Here is a 13,905-nt window from a genome sequence, read left to right as displayed (position 1 = left end):
AGACAAAATTCGCTCTTGTCCCTCACTGAAGGACCGGAGCTTGAATTTCAAATTTGCACTGTTCTTGCAGGATCAAGACAATTTTATGATTTGAAGAGACCAAGGAAAATATGATTTATCCACTGAATATAATTTGGAAGGCTAACAAAGGACGGATAAGCTTGGATTTGCAAAATCGCTCCTGTCCCTCTCCAAGGGACCAGGGCGAAAAACCTAATATCCAGTCCTTCTCGCCAAGTTTGGACAAATCTAAGCCAAGGCGCAAATTTGAAATGATGTTTAAAATGCCTTGAGGTTGATATGATCAAGAATTTGCGCAATGGATGCAAAAGGCGCTCCTGTCCCTCACTAAAGGACCAGGGCGATTTTTATAAAATCAACAATTTCCCTCCGAGATTATGCTAAGGCAAAGTTGAGCAAGATTGGAAAGGTCTTCTAAATCATGATGAACAAAGGTTTGACTCCAAAAACTTGATGATCCTAGGCCAAATGCAAAAGGCGCTCCTGTCCCTCATTGAAGGACCAGGGCGAAAATCTCTAGAACATCAATTTTGCCTTGCAAAATACGAGTTGAACATGCACTGAAGGGACGAAAGGGATCATTGCTAGCCCCACAACGTGAATTGGCAATTAAAAAATGAAGGATTGAGGACAAAAGTGAAAAGATGCTCCTGTCCCTCTCCAAGGGACCAGAGCGAAGTTATTGGCATTCACTATTTTCTACTTGGGCGTTAATATCCTCCAAATCGCATTAGATGCCAAGTTCGCTAAAAACTCCGAAATATTCAAAAAAATTAAATTAAATTGGCATTTAATAAATTGATTTTAGGCCTTAAAAAAAATCGAACTTTTATTGTGAAGGCATTTAAAATTAATTTTTATTAAATTAAAATTGAAAATGGGGCGCTTGAGGTATCATGTTTCATTATTTTATTAGGTCGGCCTCTTGTTTTTGCAAATTTATTTATTTTTTTTGGCATATTTTGCCAAGTCGGCCTATGGAGAGATGTAGAAGGTGAGCGCTCTATATATTGGAGGTGTTGTTTCACAATTCAAATCATTCAATCATCCTTTCAAGTGCGAAATTGGAGAGCAATTTGAGGAGCGAAATCTAGAGGAGTGGAGCGAATTTCTACTAAGTGTGGAGAAGCTAGTGGAGGGCGAAATTCATCTTGAAAGCTATTGGAGAGGCGAATTTCTAGCTAGATTGGAGGATAATTTCCAGATTTTTTGAAGACATTTGAAGGCGAATTTCCAGATTTTTGAAGAGGCTAGTGGAGTTTATTCTTTTTCAAACTAGAGGAGGCGTACTTCATCCAAGGAAGGACTATAAATCTTGCCCAACAAAATCCGGTCCTCTTCCTTCATTTTTCAAGGTTTTGTACTTAAATACTCAAAGGGAAGGTATGAAGAATCATTTTTTGAAGTTCTTGTTCAAGACTTATTATGATCCCATTGCAATTTTGTAAAGTCTAAGTCTTGAAGATCCAAATTCCATTCATTATTAATTTGAAAATGTGTAGTTCTTGATTTATCATGACTTTTTTCTAATTAATATCTTAAGTTTTACCGTTGAAAGGTCTTAAATTTCATGCTTTGAAGTTTGATGCTCAAAAGACTAACTTTAATATTTTGTGTAGGCATCAACTGGAGATCCCGGAGTTGTAAAATCAAGCCAGATCAAGGACGGTCTCCTCCAAGGACGATCAAGCAAGGACAAGGGCGACCTCCTCCAGCCTAGCATCGACAAGGACGACCTTCTTTGGACTAACGTCATCAAGGGCGACTTCTCCAATCCAGTATTCCAAGGCGAGGTACATCAATCATCCTGCACATCAAGGACACAAGAAGTTAGAACAAGGGTTCGTTGAAGAAGCAGATAGTTCCAGATGAATTAATTAAAGCTAGCTTCTCAACACCATCAAGTTGAATATTTACCAAGTTACAAGTGTCAGACGAGGTGGCATCCTAGTCATCACTTCTCCAGTCAGTGTGGTCCACCTCAGCATTTCCAGATTCAATGTACCTAACTCATGGAAGGTGGCACAAACTCCGATGTACCTACCCCAGCTATCCATTGGTGGAATTTTCTAGAGAGGACATGTGTCCAAGCAATACAATTTTATCATTGGTCAAGCATTAAATGTTATGTAATGGTTGTAACAAACCCTAATTAGGGTTTTCATTGTTGAATCTTGGCCATTGATCTCGAATTGATCTAAGCCATCGAATTGTATTGAGGGCACTATATAAGCCCTGGCATTTCATTTTGTAAAGGCAGTTAGAATATAGATATAGAAGCAGTTAATAGAAGATAGATAGAGAGTAGTTAGAAGGTGATTAGCTAGTTGATAGAATTGCAATTAGAGTAGAGTAGAGAGAGAAGGCAAAGATTGTTGCCAAGATGTTGTTGTAAAAGACTTGTAACTTCATTGAAGAAATGGTGAAATTTATGGGTCGATTCGACAATTTGCATGGTCTTTATACTTCTCATATTTGATTTCATGTTATTAGATGAGTGGAAGAAATGTGCTTGATTGATGGTGGAATTCGTATATCCATACTACTAGCAGTTTGTTGATTGCAGACTTGCCTTGTGTAGTCAACTGGAATCATTCAGCTTAAGCTTAACTTCAATTGTCGCTTCTTCATTGATATGCGTCAACCTGATGGTGTCTATGCCTGCAGTGATGATTTGAACATCATAAAGCTTTCCTTCGAAGATCGCACTAACCTTGTGGAGATGGTCCTGGGATGTCAAAACAAGACTTAGTTAGAATTTCATCAAAGATCAATCATTGCTCCTACATTCTTAGTGTTAGGATTAGATCCTTTCCTCGCCCTCATCTTTTTTCCTTGTTTTTCAAGTCTAAGCTAGTAAGAGCCTGTGTTCCAGCAATATTCAAAGTAGATCAGATGTTCAATTATCAAATGTAAGTCCCCTTGTAATTCCAGCAAATCACATCATACCACAGAGAGCTTATCCACACGTAGAGATCCTACAACGAAGAACCTTGTAGTCATCCTGATTGATCCTTTTTCGCGATATCTTCAGCAATCAGAGGCTTTACTCAAGAGAGGATAAGGTACCTTTAGGTATTTTATTCTGTGTTTGATAGTGTACAAAATACACGTCAACAAAACCCTAGGAAGATAGTTATGCAACCCTTAAAGGAATAATAGGAATACTAAGATTTGAAAACAAGTGCGCAAACCGACATATGAAAGCACCCTCAGATGAAGTAGTTAACAAGCAAGAGAACCTTGTGCACTAGTTAAGACACCAATAACAATAACAATAAGGCAATCAGATGCAAATCTCCAAACCAAGTGGACCCTACGATTGAGAATAGAGGAATGAGAACACCCGAAATCTTATGTTTGCTATCATCCCATCGATGCCTTCAATTTGTCAAGCAGACATTGTTGTTGAACTTTCTGATTCACCATAGACTTCTTTAGCCCTAATCTACAAAAGATAAGTACAGGTTCTTCCTTCAAGCTGTTAGGCCTTATAGAAGGAACCTGACTTTGATACCATGTTAGTTTTAGTGATCAGACTTAATAATAAAACAATGCAAACGAAACACAAGACAACACAAACAATTATCCTGGGAAAACCTCCCTCTTGGAGGTGAAAAACCTAGCCAAATTTCTCAGATCTTATTAATCAACGATCAGTAGGTCTCTTTACAATTAGCTTCAGCACATTAAGTATTTAACACAGTAGTATTAGGTCAGCAAATAGAACAAGCATGTAACTTATCTCCAGTCCACAAATGGAGTTTGCTGATCACTGATTAATAGCAGACCTGAAGGTGTGTGTGCTGACCCTGCAAGATGGTTTGTTGACTGTGAGAAGAGGTTCACTATGCCAAAGGAGTTCACTGATCACCAAATTGCAGACTTGAGGATATGCTCGTAGTGCCTAGGAAGGATTTTGCTGCCTCTGTTGTCTTGTAGATGAGCTTCACTACACCTGCAAATCAATTCGCTGCCTTAGAGAAATAGCATGCTGACCTTGGATAGGGTTTGTTTACTTTCTCCAATAGTTCGCTGATGCTAGAAGTATTTCGTTGATAGAAGATTGAACTTGCAGAATGGAGGAGTTCGCTAAAGATGTGTAGATACAATAAATGATACTTGCATATATATAGGAGACTTGACCTCCTTAATTCACCTAAGTCGGCTACCACATATAATCTTAATTTTATCCTTTAACTTGGCGCCAAAACCCCACAAGTTACATATAGGGCATGATTAATTGCAAGACTTTCTTTTACCGTGCAGAATAGGTCCAGACCTATTACAGTTTAATTACAATTATTTTGGGCCCAACCCTAATGAGTTTAAACGCATAGATAACGATCAAACTTTAATTTCTTTTAGCAACATTAAAGTTTGATAATCCGAGCTTAATATAATCCGAGCTAGCTACTAATTTCAACAACTATAACCAATGCCAACACACCTTTGTATTGCTGATGATAAAACTTTATAAACTGCAGACATAAGCAATAATAAAGTTCGTTGTGCCATAGCTGATAAGAAGTTGTTCTAACGTAATCTCCATAATGGACTCAATATAAACATATCGATCTGACCATAACACAAGTTCATAACAATTACTTCAATCATCATGATGGATCTAACAAATGTCTTAAACACAATCAACATACAAAGACAAGATATATTTATCTCCATGTTTTGATGTAAACAAATCATCCAATCAGAACAGATCAAAGGTAAGGATAGGCACCATTTTTGATGTATATTCAATGTATATTCTGTTATCAACTTATCACCATTTATCATTAACATTGTTCTGAAAGTGTAAGCACTTGTATCAATACGATACTCACAACAACAACAGTTCCCATTCCAAACATATAACTCATTTTGGATAACCTGATATAACTCATCCCCGTGAATCATGAGACTGCAAATAAGAAAATCTTCAGAAATCTCAAACCCGATCAATATGCAGTCCACAATACATATTAATACAACCATTGATAAAGACAGAATGATTATCAATTCAGTGAGTATGAAATCTGTGAGTAACTGTTATTATATGATCTACAAGCAATGACATCTCTGTATATCTCCTTTTGACATCAATGACAAATACAAATCTGTCTATCTGTTTAACAATGTCTAACAGGTTGTTCCATGAGTTAAATATGAAAAGAAAATATAAAAGACAAATGAAATTTAAAAAAACAAAAAAAAAGATTTAAAATAGGAAAAACCCTTTTCAAATTTTCTTTAACTTGATGGTGGACTGCTGGGTGATGGATTCTGAAGCGGCCAAGTTCTGATTTGTCAGAGAAATTGGATCATGTGTGGGAGGTTTTGAGCAATGTCTATATATTCTAGATTTATTAACCAGCATTGAGGTCAGCTTTGTATTGATGAATTCAAAGTTATTATTTAATTTTTTCTTGTACTCAGATTTTAATAACAGAAATGATCTTTCCTTCAGTTTGAGCAATCTATGTTGTATTTTAAAGAATGCACGAGTATTAGAATCAAACATACCTTGCAAACAAACATTGGAATCCTTACACTCAAAATGTAATGTCCCCACTTTGAAATACAATCTAATGATAAATGATAATAATAAAATTAAAATTAAAATATAAAGAATATAATTAAATATAATTAAACTTTAATAAGTTAATGAATGGTCAAAGGCATGAAATGAAAAGTTGCAACTCCCTCAAACATGAGATTTAAAAGGGAGAAGAGAACCTCATTTAAGGGGGATAATTTGGGAATCAGAAGTGCAGATCTGATTGTGAAAGGTTGTGTCCCTTTCAAAGGGCAGAAGTAATGAAGACTTGCACTCTTTCAAAGGGTGCTAATGGTGAAAGGGTGTGTTTCTTGCCAAAGGGCATCCATAATGAATAAGTGTGACCTCTCCCTCACATTGGAGGATATAAAGTGGAGAAGTTTTCATTTGAAAAGGAAGGATCCATGGACTAGAACAAAATATCTGAAGCATTAAAAGCAGATTTAGAAGCAGACCTAAATCATAACTATGAGAAACTCTGGAAGAAAGATATGAACATTTATCAAAGAGATCAGAACACGAATTCAAATCTGTAAACAATAATAAAGCAGACATCGAAGGAAAAGAAGAGGAAACATTAAATCAGTAATCAAAGAATCAGACCTGATGGAATAGAAAGGATTCTCATACACACATTTATATATATGAGTATAGGTAGCAGATCAGATTGATATAAACAGCAGACCTGTGAATTAGAAGGGGCAAACGACATTGAATTTAATCTGTCAAGATTACTACAGCAGATTGAATATACATAACTTGCAATAACTCTACAAGTATATTAGGCAAGATTCAGTGTCCTCCCAAAAGGGGACATCACACAAAAAAACAAAGTCAAACTGGAAATAACAACAGAGCCTACTTGCAAATTGTATGTTCATGGTGAAGAACACAGAACAATAAGCGAGGATGCAAAGTGTTTGACATATGTGTAAGGAGTAAATCATTGGAAAGTTAGATAGAAAGGTGCAAAATTTTTGGCTCAAAACAGGGGTTGCATATTACAGGCTGCTCCTATATTTAGCTTATCTATATGTTAGATTCCAAACTAGGACCTTCTCCATGTTAGATTCCAAACATGGCCTCTCTATATCTAAGCTCCTATTTTTTTGGATCTACATACAATTAATGCTTGTATGTTGTATTTGATGGTTTCACTCTCAATGAGTAATTATGTTTTTGCATCTCCTATTCATCTTTGTACTTGTGCCCCTCTTGTATTTGTGGATAGATATTGCATTAACCCCTTGGCAAACAATGCCAAATGTGTCTTGCCAGGACAGTCTTTTTGCCTCCATTTAGAATTATCAGTTCAAGGTCTAGTTATTCTGCTTGAAGCCTCTCAAATCCATTCCCAAGACATTCCATTGGAAGGTGATAGAGAACATGCAATAGAAAATGGTGTGCTAGAGCCAGGTCAATTTTCTGAGCAAACAATATACCTTTTCTAAGGACTTCATACAAACTCAAATTTGTCTAAATTTACTCTAATATGGTGTACACGGTCTCATACAATATCATGTTGGATGTTATGTATCTTGGGTTAGTTACTTTTTGACATTTATTGATCTTATTGCCATTTCCTTAAATAAATGATATTTTCGTTTAGTATGAAGAAAGAGATCTAAAAGACAGAAAAAACATGTTATTTTATTTTTTTAATTTTTTAAAATTGTAATAGCATTTTGGTTAATGGAATGTCCTTGGCTAGGTGATTCTATTGGACACTAGATACCATAGAGATTCGTTATTTAGCAATGGAGAAATGTTAGGAGAAACACAATGGACTTGGTTAGAGAAAGAGTTAAAGGGTAATGGGGCTCAAATTACAATAATTGCGTCTTCCATTCAGGTATGGCATATTGTTTATGTTATCACTGGTGTTCCAAGTATGAAAATTCTTTTGATATAATTTTTTTCACTTACATGAAAGAGAGCTGAAACAAATGATTGAAAATGCTATATTCCTAGTACTGTTGCTAATGTATAGACAAATGAATTATAAAATATATCCTATACCTGTGTTAGTAAACTAATGAAAGATTGGACTATGAAAAACATTAGAGAATGAATATTAAATTTGAAGAGTATTAAAATGCAGCAGATCTATGCAATCATTAAACTTTTGTATTTATGAAAAAGATAAGATAAGGAATATAATGACATGTCATATAATGATATTGAATATATATTAAAATTTGTTGCATACCTAAATGACATATATGATTCATTTGTGCATACATACATATATATCATACTTTAATAAATATAATGGTCTTGTATGCTTTTCATTTATAATATTCTTATTACTTGGTGGCCAAATACATATGGATGGTTTTCAAGGACAACACTTACCCTAATGATGAGATTTGGAGACATGTTTATGGATCTTGGTGATAGGGGGAGCAAGGGCCTAGATCTAGGGATAATGGTGCAAACATTTGTAGTGCTTAAAAAATAGTTTTTAAAAAATGTATAAGGAATAACACATGAAACTTTGAAATACTCAAACATGTTGCATTGAACAATGAAAATGCTGAATATCATTATATTTATATTATATTCAAATTAATGATTACATTCAAAATTCAAAATTCAAATACATTTGGCCAATGGCCTAATGACTGTTATCATCATTCATCTCCAAAGTTTGCACTAGAATCCTCATCACTCAAACTTTTGGATTCCTTAAGGTTAAGCCCTTCCAAATCAATACCAACAAACCTTGTCTGTGTTGCATCATCAACATGTATTGGCTCCTTTAGCTTTACATTCCATCAAGCTATTGGACCCTCCTTGTATGTATTGTGTTTTAGCCAATGAGATAGAAGCTGATATATACAATTGTAAGGTTCTTTGCCTTCATAGAGGTAAGCCAATTCCTCTCAATAGAAAAAAGAACTAGAAATTTGGAACAATAGATGAATGGCTAATGTAGTTATCAAATAATTAGGCCTATGTATAGTCCATCATAAAAATGGATTCTCTTGTGCCATGGTCTCTCTATCCATCTTGGCCACTTTCGGATATTAGCTAAGAGTGGCAAATTTGGTCCACTCAGTACGTATGATGTTAGCTTGTGTAGAATTATATATCATTTGAATAGCCTTCACGAACTTTGCGTTCATCCCAACATCCTATATAGGGGTAACTTTGCCAGGACTTTGGACATACTACTTTGGGTTCAATACATAGGAAGCTATGTACAAGAGAGTGTTGAGCTTCTCTAATCGATGATGAATGATTGGTTGGATATGTTCATTGTAGAAAAATGATATGGGGTCTTTTTATTGTACAATGGCCTTCATTTAGCCAAGCATACTATCAATAAACTCAAGCTAGGGGCATTAGCATCCTCGTTTCCAATAAGTTTAAAGATTGGAGTAATGATGGCAAAAATGTATCTTGCATCAACTCAAAAAGTGTCACTTTTCACCAATTCATTCACCATCCTCCCTTGCTTTGATTTCGAATCGGGCCACTAATTCCACTCTTTTGTCATGACTATGAGTTGCAATGCCTCTTGCAACTTAAACATCCTCTCTAGGAGAATGAAGCATGATGCATATCTAGTCTCTATAGGTTTCCAAAGCTCCTTAGAGATCAACCAAAATTCAATTACTTTCTACTTGCTTGTAAATGAAATTGTAGGTTATTTAGACAAAAAATTATTCTGCTCAAATAAAAACAATACTCAAGAAACCTTGCAACACACAAATCTATTTTTAAAAGCCTAAATTATTGGAGGTTAGATTGTGTCAACAATATGACACTATTATCAAGATATTATTAGGCAAGGAAGTTGTCAATTAAATTGCAACAACAATGGTTTATTTCCTTGCTGGCCAACTCATGATCAATGCTCACAATGAAGGCATTGTTAGTTGTAAATATGTGGGCTGACCCCCCTCTTTGAGTTGCCCCATTTGGGGGAGTTAAAATAAACAAATGTAATATTTTTGGAGCCTCACAAGTGGGCCAACCCCCTTAATATGATCGCCCAACTTGGGCAAAAGTAAAATAAAATAAATACAGGAGACAAAATTGTGGGCAATAATCTTGGATAAGAATAATTCCAAGATTAATATTCTAATGGGGAAAATGAAGGCTACCTAGCTCACAAGTGGATGCAACATAATCATAGATGGGTGGACGAACATCAACCATCATCCACTCATCAACATCATGGTCGCATGTAAAGAGGACCCTTACTTTCTTGAAGCTATTGATTGTTCAAAGCAACAATGACTTGTGGGAGGGAGTAGGTAAGACACACAAAGGAAGCAAAAACATTTCCATCATTAATTAAAGCAAATAAAAATAATAAGGTCAAACACTTATTACGTGGAATGATTTTTTGAAACCCTACAATTTATAAGGCAAAGCATTGTCTGTATTGGTGTGTCGTGGTGTCCATATTGTGGACAAGAGAAACTTGGATAGAGTATGCAAAACTAAAAAACGTGTTATTCCAATTCCCGAAACTTACGAATGCTGATTTTTTGCTGAAACTTGCCATTGGCATTTATGGTTTAGATGCTTTCAATCGTCTTGCTTCTCCCATGCAATGTTGCCCACCGTTGGATGATAAAATCAGGTCTGTCTCTTTCAAATAAGAGATGCCTCCTTCGGCGAACAAGTTATGCAATTGTAGCATCTAAATCAGCACATTGAGGACTTAGATCCCAATTCTTTGTCATGCTCTCATTGTATTCAGGTGTCATATATGACAAGAGATGAAGGCTGGAGTGTACATAGACTAAATCCTCAACTTTTTGCATTCAAGCGCTTGTGCTTAACCGAATGGATAGAGTATGTACTCCAATTCCACTCAGCTAAACCTCTTGAATTTGCATACAACATTAAGCATTTAATTTTATAAATACAAAACATAAATTATAAAATTTATTATTATAAAATATAATATATCAAAAATAGCAACAAATGAAAAATGAGAAAATTTAAAAATAAAAAGATACATGAGAGAGAATTTTAATTGCAAGAGATTGCAAGTAAATAGATCCTTGACCATGTATGTACCACCATTCATGAGCATCTTTCAAAGATATGAAATGACAAAGCTCACTTAACACATTAAAAATATCCTTCTAAATGCAGTCTTGTAGTAGTAACCTCTTCATCCCTATATGGTGGCACCCTTGTAAAGGAAAGTATCTCTTCGATATAATACTTTGGCGACAAAGCAAATGCTAAGAAATGTAAGGGTGTGGTCATCTTGTTCCAATGATCAACTATGATCTTTTGCACTCTTTTGAAAAATGTTTCCTTGGGGTAATGTTCCTTGGCTTCTATTATATTTCTTTTTTTCTAAATCATGGAGCCCATGCCATCATAAATTTCACCCAAACATAGGTGATCTATATCAGCACACCTAATCATGCTAATGATAGGCTCAGTGAAACTTAAAACATATTTTGCATGATCCCACCGCTTATCATTTAGGATCATTGTCATTACTTTTTGGGCTTTTCCCTACTTGATTGCCTCCATACACTCAAAAGGCTATTGATGACCATAGAACGCAGCGCCTCACACCTTCACAAATCATTTTAAGATAATTGTGTGAGATGCAACTTGTGTTTTAGCAACCTAACATGGTGTAAAAAATACATGTCATATATCAACAATTAAAAAAATATATTAAAAATAAAATTTAAATTACTTCAAGAACTCCAACTTGGAGAAGGTCTTGAAGATGCCTTGTGGCATATGATGAGTAGTCCCAAACATTTGATCTCCTTAGCATGTAGATTTGTTTGACCCACTCAATTTGTGTGCCAATCTTTTGCAATATCAAATTGAGTGGACTGCACATGGTGTCCAAAAAATGTCAGCATATGTACCTGTTGACGTGTATTTTGTACACTATCAAACACAGAATAAAATACCTAAAGGTACCTTATCCTCTCTTGAGTAAAGCCTCCGAATGCTGAAGATGTCGCGAAAAGATTCAATCGGGATGATTTCAAGGTTCTTGTATGTAGGGTCTCTACGTGTGGATAAGCTCTTTGTGGTATGATGTGATTTGCTGGAATCACAAGGGGACTTACATTGATGATTGAGCGTCTGATCTGCTTTGAATATTGCTGGAACACAGGCTCTTACTAGCTTTGACTTGAAAAAAGGAAAAAAGATGAGGGCGAGGAAAAGATCTAATCCTAACACTAAAAATGTAAGAGCAATGAATGATCTTTGATGAAATTCTAACTAAGTCTTGTTTTGACATCATAGGAACATCTCCACAAGGTTAGTGCGATCTTCGAAGGAAAGCTTTATGATGTTCAAATCATCACTGCAGGCATAGACACCATCAGGTTTGATGCATATCAATGAAGAAGCGATAATTGAAGTTAGGCTTAAGCTGAACGATTCCAGTTGACTACGCAAGGCAAGTCTGCAATCAACAAATTGCTAGTAGTATGGATGTACGAATTCCACCATCAATCAAGCACATTTCTTCCACTCATCTAATAACATGAAATCAAATATGAGAAGTATAAAGACCATGCAAATTGTCGAATCGACCCATAAATTTCACCATTTCTTCAATGAAGTTACAAGTCTTTTACAACAACATCTTGGCAACAATCTTTGCCTTCTCTCTCTACTCTACTCTAATTGCTATTCTATCAACTAGCTAATCACCTTCTAACTACTCTCTATCTGTCTTCTAATTACTTCCAACTATATTCTAATTGCCTTTACAAAATGAAATGCCAGGGCTTATATAGTGCCCTCAATACAATTCGATGGCTTAGATCAATTCGAGATCAATGGCCAAGATTCAACAATGAAAACCCTAATTAGGGTTTGTTACAACCATTACATAACATTTAATGCTTGACCAATGATAAAATTGTATTGCTTGGACACATGTCCTCTCTAGAAAATTCCACCAATGGATAGCTGGGGTAGGTACATCGGAGTTTGTGCCACCTTCCATGAGTTAGGTACATTGAATCTAGAAATGCTGAGGTGGACCACACTGACTGGAGAAGTGATGACTAGGATGCCACCTCGTCTGACACTTGTAACTTGGTAAATATTCAACTTGATGTTGTTGAGAAGCTAGCTTTAATTAATTCATCTGGAACTATTTGCTTCTTCAACGAACCCTTGTTCTAACTTCTTGTGTCCTTGATGTGCAGGATGATTGATGTACCTCGCCTTGGAATACTGGATTGGAGAAGTCGCCCTTGATGACGTTAGTCCAAAGAAGGCCGTCCTTGTCGATGCTAGGTTGGAGGAGGTCGCCCTTGTCCTTGCTTGATCGTCCTTGGAGGAGACCGTCCTTGATCTGGCTTGATTTTACAACTCCGGGATCTCCAGTTGATGCCTACACAAAATATTAAAGTTAGTCTTTTGAGCATCAAACTTCAAAGCATGAAATTTAAGACCTTTCAACGGTAAAACTTAAGATATTAATTTGAAAAAAGTCATGATAAATCAAGAACTACACATTTTCAAATTAATAATGAATGGAATTTGGATCTTCAAGACTTAGACTTTACAAAATTGCAATGGGATCATAATAAGTCTTGAACAAGAACTTCAAAAAATGATTCTTAATACCTTCCCTTTGAGTATTTAAGTACAAAACCTTGAAAAATGAAGGAAGAGGACCGGATTTTGTTGGGCAAGATTTATAGTCCTTCCTTGGATGAAGTACGCCTCCTCTAGTTTGAAAAAGAATAAACTCCACTAGCCTCTTCAAAAATCTGGAAATTCGCCTTCAAATGTCTTCAAAAAATCTGGAACTTATCCTCCAATCTAGCTAGAAATTCGCCTCTCCAATAGCTTTCAAGATGAATTTCGCCCTCCACTAGCCTCTGGATTTCGCTCCTCAAATTGCTCTCCAATTTCGCACTTGAAAGGATGATTGAATGATTTGAATTGTGAAACAACACCTCCAATATATAGAGTGCTCACTGTCTACATCGCTCCATAGGCCGACTTGGCAAAATAGGCCAAAAAAAAAAAAAGTAAATAAATTTGCAAAAACAAGAGGCCGACCTAATAAAATAATAAAACATGATACCTCAAGCGCCCCATTTTCAATTTTAATTTAATAAAAATTAATTTTAAATGCCTTCACAATAAAAGTTCGATTTTTTGTAAGGCCTAAAATCAATTTATTAAATGCCAATTTAATTTAATTTTTTCAAATATTTCGAAGTTTTTAGCGAACTTGGCATCTAATGCGATTTGGAGGATATTAACGCCCAAGCATGGTAAAAAATAACGAATGTAAATAACCTCGCTCTGGTCCCTTGGAGAGGGACAGGAGCGCTTTTACCTTTGTCCTCAAT

At 35.6% G+C, this 13,905-nt stretch overlaps 1 protein-coding gene across 4 annotated transcripts in view; it reads left to right on the top strand.

Annotated features, from left to right (window-relative positions):
- LOC131042706 (uncharacterized) overlaps positions 1-13,905 on the top strand; it is a 77,328-nt gene that overhangs the window by 49,660 nt on the left and 13,763 nt on the right. For 3 of the 4 annotated variants that reach the window (XM_057976031.2, XM_057976032.2, XM_059220044.1), the window contains exon 5: positions 7,287-7,427. The exons of the other annotated variant lie outside the window; for it this stretch is intronic. In XM_057976031.2, the coding sequence (XP_057832014.2) occupies positions 7,287-7,427 (141 nt within the window). The remainder of the gene's footprint in view (positions 1-7,286; positions 7,428-13,905) is intronic. 4 annotated transcript variants of the gene reach the window in all.

This window comes from Cryptomeria japonica, chromosome 4, assembly GCF_030272615.1.
Source record: "Cryptomeria japonica chromosome 4, Sugi_1.0, whole genome shotgun sequence".
NCBI lineage: Eukaryota > Viridiplantae > Streptophyta > Pinopsida > Cupressales > Cupressaceae > Cryptomeria > Cryptomeria japonica.
This window is presented reverse-complemented; position numbering and strand designations above follow the sequence as displayed.